The sequence below is a fragment of the Sciurus carolinensis genome, chromosome 2, assembly GCF_902686445.1.
Source record: "Sciurus carolinensis chromosome 2, mSciCar1.2, whole genome shotgun sequence".
NCBI classification, from domain to species: Eukaryota; Metazoa; Chordata; class Mammalia; order Rodentia; family Sciuridae; genus Sciurus; species Sciurus carolinensis.
In genome coordinates, this window is record NC_062214.1 from 17,476 (window position 1) to 34,947 (window position 17,472).

The 17,472-nt window shown below is 44.2% G+C and overlaps 1 protein-coding gene across 1 annotated transcript; it reads right to left on the reverse strand.

Annotated features, from left to right (window-relative positions):
• Window positions 1-436: 436 nt before the first annotated feature.
• Pcmtd2 (protein-L-isoaspartate (D-aspartate) O-methyltransferase domain containing 2) lies at window positions 437-15,047 on the reverse strand. The gene is given in 10 exon segments (XM_053743351.1): window positions 437-3,053; window positions 5,228-5,237; window positions 5,239-5,309; window positions 5,312-5,351; window positions 9,996-10,037; window positions 10,039-10,168; window positions 10,781-10,888; window positions 14,748-14,859; window positions 14,862-14,954; window positions 14,957-15,047. Coding segments are annotated over 10 exon segments (1,074 nt in total). The 3' UTR covers window positions 437-2,676.
• Window positions 15,048-17,472: the final 2,425 nt, after the last annotated feature.

Here is a 17,472-nt window from a genome sequence, read left to right on the forward strand (position 1 = left end):
TTATATTTTTATGTTTCTCATGTAAGTCTCTGAAATCAGATTTTGTCTTCCTGGCATACAACTTCCACATGGCACAGACAAATATTTACATACAAATATAAAATTTTATATGGACTGCACCAATTGAAGCAAATAATAAAAACTTCCCCGTACTTTAAGACACATGACTTCCTTCAACATCCTCAGAACATGGGAACATTGTGTCAGACAGACACTCTTCAAAGTACTTTTCAAGCTGCCTGTTCATTTATTAGTTAGGAACAATGGCTGGCCTTCCCTACATCTACTACAAATGCTGCAGAACCAAGCAGTCCAAGTACCCAGTGAGAGGAAACACATGTTAATGAGGAGGAAAGCTGTATTTTTTGAGATTTTTTTTTTTAAAAAAAGAATGCAGTCAAGAATTTAAATCCCACACAGAACACAGAAGCAATGCTGAGAGTAAAACATCATAACTACCTTTATTATTCACTGTTTTTATTCATGTATGTCAGCTCATTAAAATCGATGTTTCAGATTTCTTAGATTTTTCCTCATAAGTTCCAGGCTGGAGAAAGGATCTTTACATACATGCTGACTCTCGTATTACGTACTTGTGCACAGATCTATGGCTTTTACCACTTTTCAAGATAACGTGAAAACACACACCTTAACAGTAAAGGGCCATCAGGACGTGATGGCACCACCTGGCTGAGCACAGCCACAGGACGGTACCTCTGAAACAAAGTGTGTGGGGCTGAATTCTGTGTAAGGTGCTTAAGAAAACTTACTTACAATTTTCCTTTACACCAACCTATTTCTCACATATGTTACAACTATATTTTTAATTGAATTCTGGTTTAAAAATCACAAACCGACAACATGTAAATAGAAAATGCTAGAAAAAGTTTAACATATAGAGGGGAAACATGTCTTACGTATTATAGTCGTTTTTATAATCTAGCAAAAAAGGCAAATGTGGCTTTAAAATAATGCACTCCATATATAATTATAGGGGGAAAAAAATCAGCCAAGTCACCTAATGTAACACTTGACAGGTATCATTCATTTAATATTATATCCAAGATTTCCATGTAACACAGAAGTCTATACATCAATGAGAATAATGTCAACAGGATCTGCAAACTACAAAGTATCAGCAAGTAAACTTAAATCATGCATTTCTCTCTGAAACAAACAAGCCTGGTTTTGAGTTTAAAGGCAGGTAAAAACTATGAACTAACTTTCCTTAACTAGTGTATATTTACCAATCTAGGGCAATATATGTTTTCCCAGCTACGCATGCAGACTGTATTGTGGTAAAAATCAAAAGCAGGAAAGATCCAAAATAACCAGTCAAGCTGCAACACCCACAGAAACAGCGAAGGCTGCCCTGTGAGTCAGCTCACGCCCAGGAAGGCAAACCAACACGTGGGCACTCGACTCTACGTCAGCACATGCGCTCATTATTAACAGTTTACACTAGTCTCTTCTTTGGATTAAAAAAAAAAAAAATTCTTTAACAAGAGCCAATGTTTTGGAATCAGCAATGGAATCAGTAACTTCAAATCATTTTGCCCTCTGACTGCTAGACCCACAACTTGATAGAAAGCGCTCAAAACACAAGGCCTAGAGAAGGTGGATCTCACAAATCACTGAGCTAAACTGTTCTAACCCAATGGAGCTACCAAAATACATACATCTGTTAAGAAAATTTACAAAACTAACAAATCTCTTTTTCTCTGGAATTATAAAAGATAAATCTATGAATCAATACTCTAATGTGATCAGAGAGAGCTAGCGAGCAGACTGAAGCTGAACTGCACAGGCCATCGACCACGCTCCCTCGTCTGCTTTCCACCTGCTGAGGACTGGGCAAGCCAACACCCTGAAACCTCTTATGGTCTCTAAAGTGAGGTAAGCCGTCATCCCTAAGGCAGGGCAGAAGCGACTGGTGTATTACTTACACATGTAAATAAAGAGTTTGCTTTGTTTTCAGGGTGTGCTTCAGGAAATCACGTGACAGTGGTTCTTTACAATTTAGGTAGCAAAAGGTTCAGGAAAAGACTGCTTAGAAGTCTTTTGAAATTTCTGAAAGACATCTGGCAGCCTGATGTTTTTATTCCTCCTCCCCCACACACAATTTTTCCTTCCAAAAATCACAGTTGACAACTCACATGAGATTTAATTAAGGTGATTAAAATGAGGGAGGGTGTTTCAATGTCTCCCCTCTAGAAAACTAAAGTTCAGTGGGACTCAGTGCCAGTAATTAAGAGGCCAATACCATAAAATTCAAACCTGGGCAGTGGTGCATCACACCAAGAAAAGATTTCATGTATTTACAGTTGAGCTTCACCTCCCATAGGCGGTGTCTGCTTCTGGGCACCTTGAGGTGTGTGCGTGGACCTGCCCTGGGCGATAGTCACAGAACCATCTCTGCTGCAGGTTAGGGTTTCAGCAGAGCTGGACCACGCCTCCCAACTTGAGGAAAACACTCTTCTATGCAGCATACGTCCTGTCAGATCATGTTAAAGAAATCACAGCATTGAATCAGAACTTCAGAGACACAAAGAAAAAGAAAACTACGACATGGATGAGCACAGCAGTCCTTTCCCAGGCATCTGCTCCCAGGAGACACCTCGGGCAGCACAATCGACTCCGGTCGGCTCTTCCTCGCTTCCCCCTTCAAACAGAAGTTTATTTTTCTCTGTAATAAAGCAGGTAGTATTTCAGGGGGTCTGGCAGAGGGAGGCTCAGGACTTTCTGGCGTAGGAAGTTCACCGGGGGGTCCGGCTTGGTTTCCGGCAGGGTCTTCTCTTCTTCCCGCCGCTCTTCTTCCAAGTCTTCACAACTGTTGTCATCAGAGGGGTTGGAAATACGACTGGCAAAGACCTCTTTGTCCAAAAATACGATTGTTTCCATTCTACGGCGGCGGACCCTCCTTCGTTTACACCGAGGCGTGTTCTTCAGTCCCCTTCCGCTTCTGCTAGCCGCTTCCTGATGAATGACCTTCTTGATGGTGCCCCGGATGGCGATGCGGGCCAAGTCCTGCAGGCTGCGAACAGCCAGTGGCGCTGCAAAGAGCAAGAGGGCAAGAGGGTCTGAGCCAGCACCACAGCCTGATGGGGCAAGCCTAACCGTACCTCAGCTCACTGGCCATCACAGCGCTAGACAAGGGGAGAGGCGTGCTGGGCAGTGTTGATCAGTGCTCCAGTCTGCATTCCGGGCTCTCCCAAAGCATGTTCAGATACAATGACTCTTAACAATGAAAAGGGGAGGAAGGCGGTGTTGCTGGCAGAATTAACTGACGAGCTGTCACCCTTTACTGAGATCATTCACGAATTAACCCCTGCAGGGTTACACAGCAGAGCTAACATTCTTCCATCTATTTTAACACTGTTCTAGCAACTTACAAACTGAGTATTTGTTCCTTTTCTAGTTAAAGTAGGTAAATGCGAATTTTTTATTAAAGTGGAGGAAAAACAAAATCCCCAGAACACAGCAAGGAAAAAGAGCATCTGGCCAGCCACCAGAGCAGAGTGACGCTGTCACGGAGGTGAGAGGCACGGCAGCACACAGGGCTCTTATAACCAACTGGCTCCCTAGACACCACAGGGACAGCTGTCCCTAGGTCATAGCCCCTCCTCCTGCCATCCCAGTGTCCACTCCACTCCCTTCCTGGCGTGCCTGTGTGTCCCCACTCTGGCCTTACATAACAGAGACCAGCTCCCCAGGTTCTAGTCCAGGCCCAACAGACAGACACAACAGACCAGGGACAACTCGGGCTCCAATGTCTTCCTCAGAAAGGCCTGTATCCCTGAACCTTTTCCACTACAGAGACCAAGAGCAGCCTGTCTGGGTCTGGCTTCCAGTCTGCCTGCTCACGCACGTGCCTAAGAGAGGACCCACGTGGGCATGTCTAAGCTATACACCCTCAGGATGCACTGGCTTTGTCCTCACCAGTTGCCTACCCACTGTCTCCATCGGCTTTACTCATCTAGGAATCTCTGACCCAGGAAGACAGAAGCTCTGAGGATCTTGACTGTTCACTTTGGGAGGCCTAAGCAGCATCAGGTGACTGTGCACCAACAGCACTGGCTCTGAAAGCCTCCCCACAGAACAAGCATCTCAGGGCAGCCAACTTGCCATCAGGACTATTATCCAAGCCTGATCCAACCTCACACAAGAAGACCCACAAAAAGTCTAAAACTCCAAAAGAACCCTTGTCTTCCCAAACTCTGCTCTGGCTCTTGACGCCACACACTCCCTTACCAAGGGCAGTGTCTGCTGAGAAGTTTTCACACCAGGTTCTCCAGAATGTGCATCTAACAGACTCCCCTCTGCAGGCAACGTGCTGCACCTGAACATCTGGTAGCCCTCCATAGCCACACAGCAAACTCAGATGGAGCCTACACACCAGTCCAGCTTCTCCTGAACACCCCAATTTCAACAACACTGGCAATGTGCACATTTAACTTTGCCCTGCTTCTGCTAAGACCTTTCCTCCCCTCCTCCTCTCTTTAGGAATTCCTTTCACCTCAAGACCAAGCACAACCACCACCTTCTATCCAACCTTCCCTGGTCCCTCTAAGCCCCTTCTATTGTTGCTTTCACCATTGCTTATTTTCAGATTTCAAAGACTAACCTATGTCATAGGACTAGAAAGCATGATTATTTGATAAATGATTCCTCTCAATCTGAAAAGCATTTCTGGAAGGAATTCACTAAAGCGTACAGTCTTTGGATATTGCGACTATGTATGATACTTTCTCTCTTTTTTTTTTTAAATCAAATCAACTGGAACTCTCATTTCTGTGTGAACTGTTTAAACCATAAAATCTTAGAACAAATGCTGCTCTGGTGCCAGCCCCTCCCTCTCTGCACCAGAAGGAGGGAAATGCAGAGGCTCAGTGCAGGGCTCCACAGCAAACCCCACCCACAAGGCAGAGGAGCAGGAACACTCTTCATCCACCACTCTCCCAGTAGGTAGTCAAATGGTCTGAGTCGCCACAAGGCAGGACCAGCTCCCTTTCTGAGAGCCACTACTCCCAATGCTAGATTTAAAAGAAGGCTAAAATAACCCAAGATGGACTACAAATAGGTTACAATTTTTAAATACCTAAAATTCCCTGTACAATTTTAAAGTTTCAGAGGGGGGTGAACATCCAATTTCCTTATAAATCTTGTTTCTTTTTGAATTCTAATGAGATTAAAAGATCTATAAGACAAGTACGGTGCATTTACTCACGTAGCTGGACAAAGTCTGGACTTTCCTGACTCCGAGTGGCAGGGCTGGACCAGAGGAGCGAAGGAAACAGCCAGAATCTTTTGGTTTCCCAAGCAGAAGGGCCTATGCGTGTTATCTTGGTCAACTATCCCAAGACAAAATGAGAATATCCAAAAGATTTGGTTACTAGATAGTTTGTAAGTGCAATCATTCTTACAAATAAAATCTAAGATACAGAGATACACTAAAATAAAACTGCCCGACTACATGGACCCTAACATGGTACAGCATGAGTACAACTCACAAGTATTCCTAGAAAAAGTCTTAAGATGGAATATACCCAAGGCTCTAGTCATACCTCTTTACAGGAAGTATCTATGACAGACAACTACAGAAAGGACAATAGGAGGAAATGACTGAAGATCAGAACATTGGGGATTCTCATAAGACAGCTTTCTTCGGCTCTTCAAGGTCGGAGAGGGGCTGACTTCAGGAAAAGTAACTGAAAATGCACAACCCCCACCCCAGCCCAGCCACGTCTGATCCGAATCCTGGCCACACTGGGTACAGGGAAAGCCAAGGCAGGCACTGCTGCACTTGGACTCTCTCTGCACTTTTCCACGTCATTCTGAACACCTGGGGTTACCCTGCTCCTTCTGGAGGAATTCCTGATGGCCCCCAGAGTGCACAGGAATTTGGTGGGGATACACTGCAGAGTGGGTCATCAAGACATTTCTTCTCAGTCAGAGGATAAGGACCAGAGAACCCAATCACACAGCACGGCTGCCACGTGCCTAGGCCAGTTTCCAAACAGCCTAAACAGGTCACAGTACTATTTTTAATCATGCTAAGATTAGATGTTAGTCTTTTAAAAATATCTAAGCTGGCAAATCCTATAAAAGGGTTAAGCAGCCATGTACTATAAATATCAACAATTATTTTATTATATACTAGCAAAAACATTTTAAAAAATTTTTTTAGTTGCAGATGAACATAATACCTTTATTTTGTTTATTTATTTTATGTGGTGCTAAGGATTGAACCCAGTGCCTCAGACATGCTAGGCAAGTGCTCTTCCACTGAGCTTTCAACTGCAGCCCCATTTTTTAATATTTTTAACAATTAATAAAAAAAAGTCTAGCTATAATGAACATCAAATATTTAAATATAATCAATAAATGTGAGACCTTAAATAAAACTATAAATCCCCATGTCATATTCTAGGTGAACAGATGAAATATTATAAATATTATAACTATGTACACAATCCTCAAAATTATCTGAAGATAAAATGATTCCAATCAAAACTTGAGTGCATTTTTGTAGCACAACACAGAGTTCTAACTCCTGAGTAAGTAGAGACATTCACAACACTGAGTGGAAGAGCAGAGGCGACTGGGGCCCAAGCCCTCACACAATGCAGCCCTCAGAAGCAGCAGCAGCCACGGAGGCGGCAGCTGGACAGCACACGGCGCTCCCACTGTGCTGTGGGCACTGTCTCAAGGGGTGAAGCTTACGGCACACAGCTCTGAGTAGGCACTTCTGCTTGTGAGGTTGTACCTGGAGAAGACATAAGAACAATCACAAAGAGAAAGACACACAGGCCTTCCTGGGAGCACTGTCAGTGACAGCAGAGGATGAGTGAACCAAACTGCCATCACTAACCACATTCATTCTGTACCAGAGAAAGGTCTTAAAAATAAACAACAGGAGGGGAAAGGATTTCTAGATACAGTGAACACCAGATACTTAGGAATAAACAATAAAATGTAGGTATGAAACCTACAAAGAAAAAAAAAAACTACAAACCCTTATCACAGATGGCCAGGTGGGCAGACAGTGGAAGCACTGAGGGAGGTAGGAAGAGGTTTGCCTGCAGACATTTTTAAGCAAAGAGATGCACTAAAAGTACACCAAACAGTGGTCACTACAGGCAAGGGAACAGAGGGACAAGCACAGGAAAAAAATTCCCTGTAGACTTTAGAGCCTCGTAAACCCTTCACGAAGCACACACCTAGAATGGCAAGCCCTAGAAACTGAAGGGAAAGGAGTGAGCTGTGCATTAGGTTGATGGTGTAACCTACTGAGAAGCAGAAATCCAGGTGACTTTGAAACTAACTGGACAGCACATGCCGAGTGGGACTGAAGGGCAGAAAAGTCAAAAAGAAGTAAAACCTCAGCTGGGGTGCAGCTCAGTGGCAGAGCACTTGACTGGCATGTGGAAGACCCTGAGCTTGGGCCCTGGCCCTGGGTGGGGCAGGGGGACAGTAAGAACCCCAACAGGTCTGAACTGGTCTGGATGGCACTGTCACCACAGGCAGGCCAGCTGCAGAGAAAAGGGTGGCACTGTGGCCAAAACTGCACCCGATCCTGACACCTGCCTGGAGGCTGCCAGTGCGAATGCTTGGCACAATCTCCACACTCAAGCAGACAGCCTGGCCACGGGTCCCTGCGCACACAGACCCAGTGCCAAGGGCCCTGGGCCCAGCTGTGGCCTCTATACAGCAACCCCACTAACACGCAACTCTCAGGTCAAAAATATAAAAACTGAGTCTGGAACACCTTCTCTTACCAGGAAGCAGCAAAGCTATGACAGACTGTAGAGGGTGGATCTGGCCAACGACAGGGCAAGAATCACACCAGGGTTAAAACACGAGGCCTGCTTAAATCCAGGAATTCATAAATGGTGAAACACAAGCAAGAGCTCAGTGATCACCACATTTGGCAGACAGAGAATCAAATTATTGAGAGAATTTATAAATGAAGATTTAAAATCAAAATGCATCCTCTCTTCTAGAAACTTATCTCAGGGGAACCAAATTAGTAATGAGAGGTTTTCTCTTCATAGAAGTATACTACCTACTAAATAAAGAAGAAATGATAGAATCCAAGGGTCCACAATCATGGCCATAAGCATCAGGAAAAAAAAATAGGCCTGATGTGCCTACACATGGAAGTCAAGTTGCCCTCTGTATACAAGGCTTAGGTATCCACAAATTCAACCAACCATATATCAAAAATACTCCGGGAAACAGTGTGTACTAAACATGTACAGATTGTTTTCTTGACATTATTCCCTAAACAATACAGTATACAACTATTTACAAGGCATTTACATTGTATCAGGTATTGTGACCAGAGGACACACACCATCTATATGCCAATAATTTAACACATGATTTTATGAGAGATCTGAGCATCTGCAGATGGGGCATCCTGGGCACAGAGAAGGGTCCTGGACCCAATCCCTACGGGTACCAAACATGACTGCATATTCAATACCTGGCAGATATTCCTGTACCCTCCTCCCCAAAATATATCAAACATCATCTAATCAAGTATCTAGATCAAACCAGCAACAGAAAATAGAGAGGCAGAGGAGGTAACCTGCAAAATCCAGACTGCAGGAAATTCTACAGGACATGACAGCCAGTCCTTGAACAAATAAGCTGCCAAAAAAAAAAAAAAAAAAGAGCAAAGATACAAGAACCTCTAGACCTGAAAGCACTTCAGAGAAGTAACCAACCAAAGACATCGCACCAGCCTTAAACACGATCCCCTTTCAAACAAGCTACTGAAGGAATTTCTCAGTCAATAAGGAAAATATGAACATGAATTGGGAATTTGAAGATATTAACAAGTTACAATGGCTACTCGATATTAGTGTTACAAATAGTCTTATAACAATGTTTTTTTTTAAAAACAGAGCATTTATCTTTTGCAGATACATACTAAAATATTTAGTTTTTTTTAAATTTAGGGACCTCGTTAATGTCTTTATGATAAAGAGTAACAGCAAGACTGTACACACCACCTAATGCTTGCAAATAATAGCCAGTAATAAGAGCTCAACAGGTGATTGTGTAGGCACCAAAATGTCATCGAATAATGGATGACTTAAAATCACAGTCTTGGACTCTGATAGGTAAAACAATGTCAGTTGTAAACCACTATGTTCAATAATCTTTTCAAAAAGGGAGAAGAACAGATTAAAAGAATTACAAGGTCAGGTGCAGTGGCACACACCTGTGATCCCAGTAACTTGGGAGGCTGAAAGAGGAGGATCAAAAGTCTAAGGCCAGCCTCACCAAGTTAGCCAGACCCTCAGCAACCTAGCAAGACCTGAGACTCAAGTCTCAAAATTAAATAGGGCTGGAAATGTAGCTCAGTGGCAAAGCCCCTGGGTTCAATTCCCAATACCAAAAAAAAACAAATAAGTAAAATAAAAGTATTACAAGAATCATATGCTAATAGTCATTAAGTTAAGGACAATGAGCAGTTCTTAATGTTCATATTTTCTGGATTTCCTAAATGAGTATTACTTATGGAACAAAATAAATGCTAATATTTAAAAACTGCACAGAAGTACACAATCTCCTAATTTTTAGCGTTTCTATTTTTCCTGCCTCTTTGTAACTGACAGAAATCTCCTGATAACCAATTCACACCTGACTAACAAAATGACATCATTCTAATGATTTTATAAATAGTAATTCTGGCATTAGAACAATTGTAATAACAATTAGAACAGCTAGGGTGAGGAAGAACGGAGAAGAAAAGGGAAGGAGAGAGGAGGGAGAAAAGGAGTGAGAGGCAGGAGAGAGAGGAAGAGAGCAAGACAGGAAGAGGGAGGGCCACATGCCTGAGCCAGAGCTGCCCAACACCACACCTGTGCTGCCTGCCTCCCAGCTCATGAGTTGGTGGAAGCCGTTACTAGGGTAAATCCACATAAAACGTGGAGGAGACCTTGGCCAACAGGGCACAAAACATCAGCGGCAGGGAGCCTGACCTTCTCTTCCAGGGGCATGACCAGAATTCCTCCAACCTTGAGAAAGACTCTTCATGTACTCTTCATGCTCCTTCTGCACGCCAGCCCCACAGTACACACGATCGTACTGAGAACAATCTGGGGAAATCTCCAGGCAATTGCCAGTAACAAAGGAGGGCTCGCAGAAGTCGAACCTAAGAAAAAACACACATTCTGTAACCAAATGTACCACACTGAAACAAGACCACACAGAAAATTCATACTGACCACGGGTTATGGTTCAAGATAAAACCCAGAGCACTGCAATGGGGAGCTGAAGCCACAATTCCAAAACCCACACAGTGCGAGTGAACACCACAAGCAGGCTTCCAAGTTTAAAGTGACCTGCAGTCGAAGTCAGCTTGACAAGGGACAGAAGGGAAAAGCAACCATTTCCCTAAAAAATTCTAATTCCTAAAATAAGAACTTCTATGCCTTATCTTAAACTGGCAAAAAGAAGTTAGATAAACTGTTTAGAGACAAAACAGTTGTATTGTAGAAACAATTCAGTGATAAAAAGTTATTTATATTGGAAACATGAAAATTCAGCAAAACAAAATTTTTGTTTTCTTCTATTAGTGAAAAATGGCCTTTACACAGGAATCAGAAAACCTAAAGTCCTTACAGAACAATCAGAAGAGACACACAGATGACCTGGGATCACCCAAACATGGCAACAGGCACGTTGCCTGCAGGTGCACACTCAAGCCAACTTCTGTCTGATCAAAGCTTAAGTTCTCAGTCACACCCTCTAGAGTCTGACGTACTTGTCGAAGCTATCACTCGTTCTGATGAAGAAGTCCAGTTTCTGCTTTGCATACTCTATAACGTCTGAATGAAGTTCCACCCCATGGTTCACACCAAAAGGACCTAAAGGTTTCAGAATAAAAAAGCTTTTAGAACTAGAATGCTTGTTTTTTCTACTTTATTAATTACAACATATCTAATTTAGCACGTATTATACAGAAACCTACAAGATTTTGGTTTTTTGTTTTTTACCGGGGATTAAATTCAGGAACACTCTACCACTGAGCCACAGCACAGTCCTTTTTATTTCGAGACAGGGGCTTGCTAAATTACCTCGAATGGCCTGGAACTTGCGATCCTCCTGCCTCAGCCTCCCAAGTCACTGGGAGGACAGGTGTGGGTACCACATCCAGCAAAAATCTAAAGGGTTTGGTATCTTGGCTCACAGGCAGGTCTGAACTCCTCGAGCCACTCTTTGGATGTGTATGGCAGCCCCACTCATAACAGTATTTGTTGTGATACTCAGGTCTCTTTGCTCTTAAGAATCATTGAAAAATGAAAAAACAAAAATCAAAAGAGCCAAGAGCTCAGGGTCTTCCTACTGAATTACAGAAGCAAGGTAAACAAGCAAATGGGACTGACAGAGGCCTCAGCTGTGCTTGTCCAGAGGCAGCAGTTAGGGCAATTCTGTTTTCCCACTAACAGGTCCCCCAAAACACTTAGACACAGGCAATCTAAATAATTCTCACAAAACAGGCTTTAATTATCATTAGAATAAACTATAATCAAATGAGACTTTCTTACATCACAGGAAACGTATCCATACATTTATTTGTTTGTCTGTGTGCTTCCTGCAGTACTGGAGAGAGAACACAGGGTCTGTGCACGCAGGCAGCACTGAGCCACACCCTCCAGCTCTTTTTATTTTAGTTTTTGAGACAGAGTCTGGTTAGGTTGCCCAGTCTGGCCTTGAACTTGCAATCCCCTGCCTCAGCCTCCTGAGTTGACGGGACTACAGGAATGCCCCACCATTTCTGGCTATGTGTCCATAATTTGCAATAAAACTGTGAGGCCATTCACAAGCCCATGTGATGAGGAAAGCCATTCCCTCCTGTAAACATGCCTCTAAGCAGCTTCCATCTCTCTACACCAACTTCAACCCAAGCTCAGTTCAACGATGCAATGGAGGACAGAGCATGAGGGCAGGGTGCAAGCAGCTTCTCTGCACTTAGTTCTGGGTGGTGCTTACTTGGAGGGGATTTGGTGTAGGAGTTCACCAAACTCAACACTTCACCTTGTTCCTTCCCTAAAACTCAGCATTAGCAAACCAACAGGGCATGTAAGGATTTTATTACTAGACATACACAGTACAGTCACAGTATGGCACTCAAACCCACAGTCCAACAGAAATATCGATGAATATCTATGCGACTGTCTATGCACCCCACATCTGCACTTTGGCTCCTGGATACATCTGGACAACCCCTACCCAAGACCAAGCCTCCCTGCCCCGCTTTAAACACAAGCCTCTACTCTTTTCTCTTAGCACCTCTCACACAGGTTTAGCTGCTGCTAAAACATTCCCTCATCCTGAGAAGTACTCTGTTTGCTAGTTACATCAAACCTCAAAGTATTTCAAATTTTAAGACCCTTGCCAGCTCACTGACCTGAATCCGCGTTATTCTAGCTTGGGTACACTTGACCCCATCTTTTTCTCATTAACCCCCAACTTCACCGTCACTCACTAGGCCTGAATTCCCAGCCCTTGGGAAGCAGAGGCAGGAGGATCCCTTAAGCCCACAAGTTATAGACCAACCTGGGCAACACAGCAACACCCCACCTCCAAAAAGAAAATTTTACAAAACACTAGTTTCTTCTATCTACTAGTGACTATGGGGCATGCAGTTCACTCTCAAACAGCACTACGAGTCCCTCCACTAGCAGAGAAGCACGATGTGGTGGGCAGGGGGTTGCCGCAGGACACAGGACATGCATGCAGTAGTCGTACTGCAAGCCCCGCCTCCCACCAGCAGAGCAGCTCCCACATACAAGTACTTCCTTCAGGCAGGTTAGCTCGTGAACCACCACACAGCCCTCGCTGGTAAGACAGAAGTGAAGGAAAACTCTGGCCAAGAGGAGAGAAGCCTGCAGAACAGCAAGGCAGGTGAGATGGGAGAACCAGGGGAAGGCAGTGGGGTCGGGAGGGCCTCTGCACCAAGGAGACCCAGACCTAGTGTTCACAGGAAGATCAACAAGGTCTGATCTCTGGAGTGAGATGTGTGAGGTGGCAAAAGGCCAACAAGTCGGGCATCTGGATGCAGATGGACAAGATGTCCTGAGCTAAGAGCACACCCCAGAGTTGCTTCACCCACACCCACCACAGTAGAAGAAACATGCTCTTCCTGCAGACCTCAAGTGCAATTCCTAGCACCCAGGGGACACGGAAAAGGAGAAGCAACAGTATCTAGGGTGTCCAGGGGTACAGCGTCAAGCTGCAGGCACTCTCTTCATCTCCTCTAGGGCATCCTGAGCAGCAGGGCCAGCCCAGGCTCTCTAGTCAGTCTTCCCAGGTAGCTCCTCCTGTCAATAGCATTTCTAATCTAACCAGTTTTGAAATCTACTTCCCAAAAACACCAATTTAGCCAAGGTTCTTCCGATTGTTCTGCTATGAGGAAGGAGACCACAGGCAGGTTTAAAACGATAATTATCTGGACACTGTGCTCTCAAAGCATGGCACCATAGCAGTCTCAACGAAAAACAATTGAGGTCAACGTACACATTTTAAAAGTTGAAGACAACAATCTATAGCCTAGAGCCAAGTGACCAGTCTCAAAACTTCACCAAATTCCAAAGTTCACCAACCTAAAAAAGAATACAAAATTTTTATTCCATATCCACAAAATATCAATTGACTTAGGGTTCTCTAGATTGACAACAATTACAAAAAGTGGGGACTCTGACATACATGGGGATGAGTTCTCCTCGACTCGTAAGCCGTTCTCAATATTCAGAATTCCACACTGCAAATAATTAGGCCCTGTGAACATCCTTGTTTTGTTTTGAAAAGTCTTGCTGCATTGCCCAGGTTGGTTGCAAATTCCTGGGCTCAAGGGACCCCACTTTCTTAGCCTCCTGAGTAGCTGGGACTACACTATGGACATTCCTGTTTTTTGTTCACAACCATAACCGGTCCAACAGCAAAAGTGGTCAAATCCAATATCAAGAAATACCAACTGCATCCACGCCATGCCGGCCCCATTCAGGGTCTCCACCCTGCTTGCAGCAGCAGTCCAGCCCAGTTCCCCTTCAGCCCATCTCTCACAGCACAGAGCCACTCCTTCCCATCCCCTGGGAAACACACCCCACCTCACTCAGAGTCAGAGCACACGTCTTTCCCCCAGTGTAGCATTTTACACAAAGCAAACATTTAATAGTCCTTGGATCTGACCCCACCGCTATCAATATTAGAAATGGCCTTATTCTCACACCATTATCACATGTTTGGGAAACAAGCTAAACTGCTTCAAGTAAGATAACCTGTGAAACTGCTTCCATTCCTAAATTTATTTAGAAGTACATAAACTTACAGGTATTACTCTTTTAGTATTAAATAACAAAACAAATAGAAACTGCTTGGAGAACTTAAACTACCAAGAACATTATGACCCTCAGTGGAAAAGAGAAAAGGGAACACTGGTGGTCAAGGCAAGAAATCACAAGGTCAGGATCTACCCTTCTTTCCTGGGGTGCATCAGCCTTGGCAGACTGCAGGCTGCAAGTCAGAAGGGACAGGAGAGAGGCCCTAAGAACTCGGGATTCACAGGTGCATGTCATCTGGTCACCCACCACCCAGTGACAACACTTCTGGCAACTTCGGGGAGGCCAGGTCTCTCGTAGGACATGCAGCTGGCTGATATTTTCTGCCCAAGGAGAGCGATCTCAGGCACTGATCCGGGGAGTTGCACACTCTCCTCCATGCTCACCTAGATGAGGCCCACCATGGAGCTGAGGTAGCCAGTGCCACTACCCAGGTTCAGAAACGAGAGCCCGGGCTGCAGATCCAGGGCCTCCATCACCTCTGAGTAGATGCACGGAGCGAGAGGTGAATGTTCCAATGTTTCCATGCCAAGTCCTTGTAGGCATTTTCTTTAAACTCTTCAAGATAATAATCTGCACGATCGATAGCTCGGAAAGCTGCTCTACCAGTTCCGTCCGGATATACTGCGCTTCCTTCAGATTATCGATCAGCTCATCGTTGTCCTCTCCAGCACTCACAGCACCGCCCATGTTCAGAATTACACTCAGGCAAGACTAGAACCAAAATTGAAAAAATTATTTACATTAGAGATAAGAGCAAAACAATAAAAGTTCTAAATACACTAAATTCAAATTCTGAACTCTGAAAATAATACAGATGGAATATCTTTTGTCAACTACCCCATCCTCCAAAGATACCAGATTTAGAAGAAAAGCCCAATTCAGTTAGAAAGTCAGACCACCAATACTAAAAAATTATTTGATTTTTATCTGAAATTCAAATTTAAGTGGTGCCCTAAATTTTATCTGATAATTCTACACCTCTACACACAAAAAGACCAACCTAAGTCAAGGCCATCCAACGTGTTCATTTGGTTATTTTGATGTTCAAGTTTTGGAGAAAACATCAACCACATTATCTTCCCAAACAGAATACATTGTGGCAAACACCTTATTGTAACAAACACAAAATGAGCTTCAAAGCTGAAGCTAGGGAACAGGATCAGCAGCTACCAGAACGACCCCACACCCACTTCTGAAGTGCCACGCAACTCTGCAGCTCTTCCCAAGTGGTTTCTTACTTTCTCCCAAATTGCCTTCAGAGAGGAAAATGTGCCTCACCTGCCTGTCATCTTTGAACCCCCATCTACTGCACAGGGAAATGCTCTTTCACCTGAAGAGCTCTGACTCCTCCTGAAACACAGCTTATCCTGGCCCCAGGCAACTTTCCAAGGCCAAAGCTTTACTTCACACAAGATAGTGGCTCTGGTGCAACTGCTGGGAAAAGTCCACGGCAGGAAGACAAACCCAACCACTCTGCAGTGCTTCTCCTCAGTCCTGTGGGTCTCCACATGCAGAATGATGGCAGCGAGGAAACACTGGGACAGAGAACGGGTAAACGTGGCAGAAGCCGTTAGCTGAATGAAAACAACACTACCTGTATGAATCTCCAGTTTCTCACAGCAGGTGAACAAACTGCATCTCTTCTATTTACCAGTCTCCATGATCAATATCTGAGGGCTGAACATGAGACTTCAATCACGATGCAAACACTACATGTCAGCTCCACTGCAAGCTGTTTCAGAATCACTCCACGACAGCCAGGCTGGTCGACTTCAACGGGGATTAAGTGCCAACATTCAGGGTTGATCCTGGATGAGCTGCTTCGTTCTGAAGCAACACCCCTATCTAGCCTAGCAGTCATCTTACAATTCAGGTCACTGTTAACAATGCAGTCATGCATCTGGATTCTTAATGGCCTATTTAGAAAGCCGTATATCCTACAAGTGTCAAGTCAGGAAAAGCACCTCTTTACTCAAAGCCTGTGCATGATGCTGTCACTCTAACCTTGACGCTGCTGTTTTATCTTTATGAGAGAGTGCGAACTCTATGTTAGGCAGGTTTCATTCTTCACTAAGTACCTACCGCTCATTCCGGACTTTTCCCTCATTGAAAGTTTATTCCATATCAAAGAACAGCTATTTAGAAAAACAGCTACCTCCTTTCTACTGGTGCCACCTGCCAGATGTGACCCCACAAGTGAGTTGGAGAGGAGCAGTCACCTGGCTCACTATCATACAGCAGGGCATGCAGGAGCTGGAGTCAAAACCAGGACCCTCTGGCCAAAGCTGTTTTCACACCAATGCAACAGGAGAGCAACACTTTTCACCTGAAATGTCCTGCTAACCTTCAGGCAAGCTTATCTACTGCCACAGGTACAGTGGGTGTGGGTTCTTACTGGCTTTCTCAGGTAACCCAACACTCCCTCCTAAGGAAAGAGCTCTGCTACTGCTGACATGGATGTGATCAGTCATGACACCACACACCAAAAACACCCACAACACACTTGAAGACATCCTCACCAAACCTAATCCTACCACTGCATCAGTTAAGACCAATTTCTCAAAGTAATGGAAAAGCACTTCTAGGATATTGCCCTTGATTGTATTTTACTGTTTGTTGAATTTCTTAATACAGTCCCTGCCCAGCAGTGACCAGTAGGAGGAAGATGCACTGAGCTAAGCCACAGGAGGTCTGTGACTGAGGTTGTGTTGACACAAGCAAAGCTGCGGTTATGGGAGTGGGTGTTCCTGATTATGGTCCACACTGGTCTGGGCAGTCTACACAAGGAGGTCCCATGGTCCAATCTGAATGTGATTTCTTAAGGGTAATATGAGGAGGATGAGCTGGGGACAGGGACTCAAAAGCACACGTCATGAAGAGCAGAAAGATGGAAAACAGGCTTCTCCTCTTCAGAACCAGAACTCATAAAAGTTCTTATCCATGGAGAAAAGCCTGACCAGTGGTCCGTGTTGGAGCAAATACTACTAACACATAAGAAAAGCTTTCTAACAACCGAAATTGTAAAAAAAATAAATAAATAAAAGTAAAATAAAGAGAAAGGAGGAGGGGGAGGGGGTGAGAAAGAGGAAGAGAGGAAGGAAGGAAAGAAGGA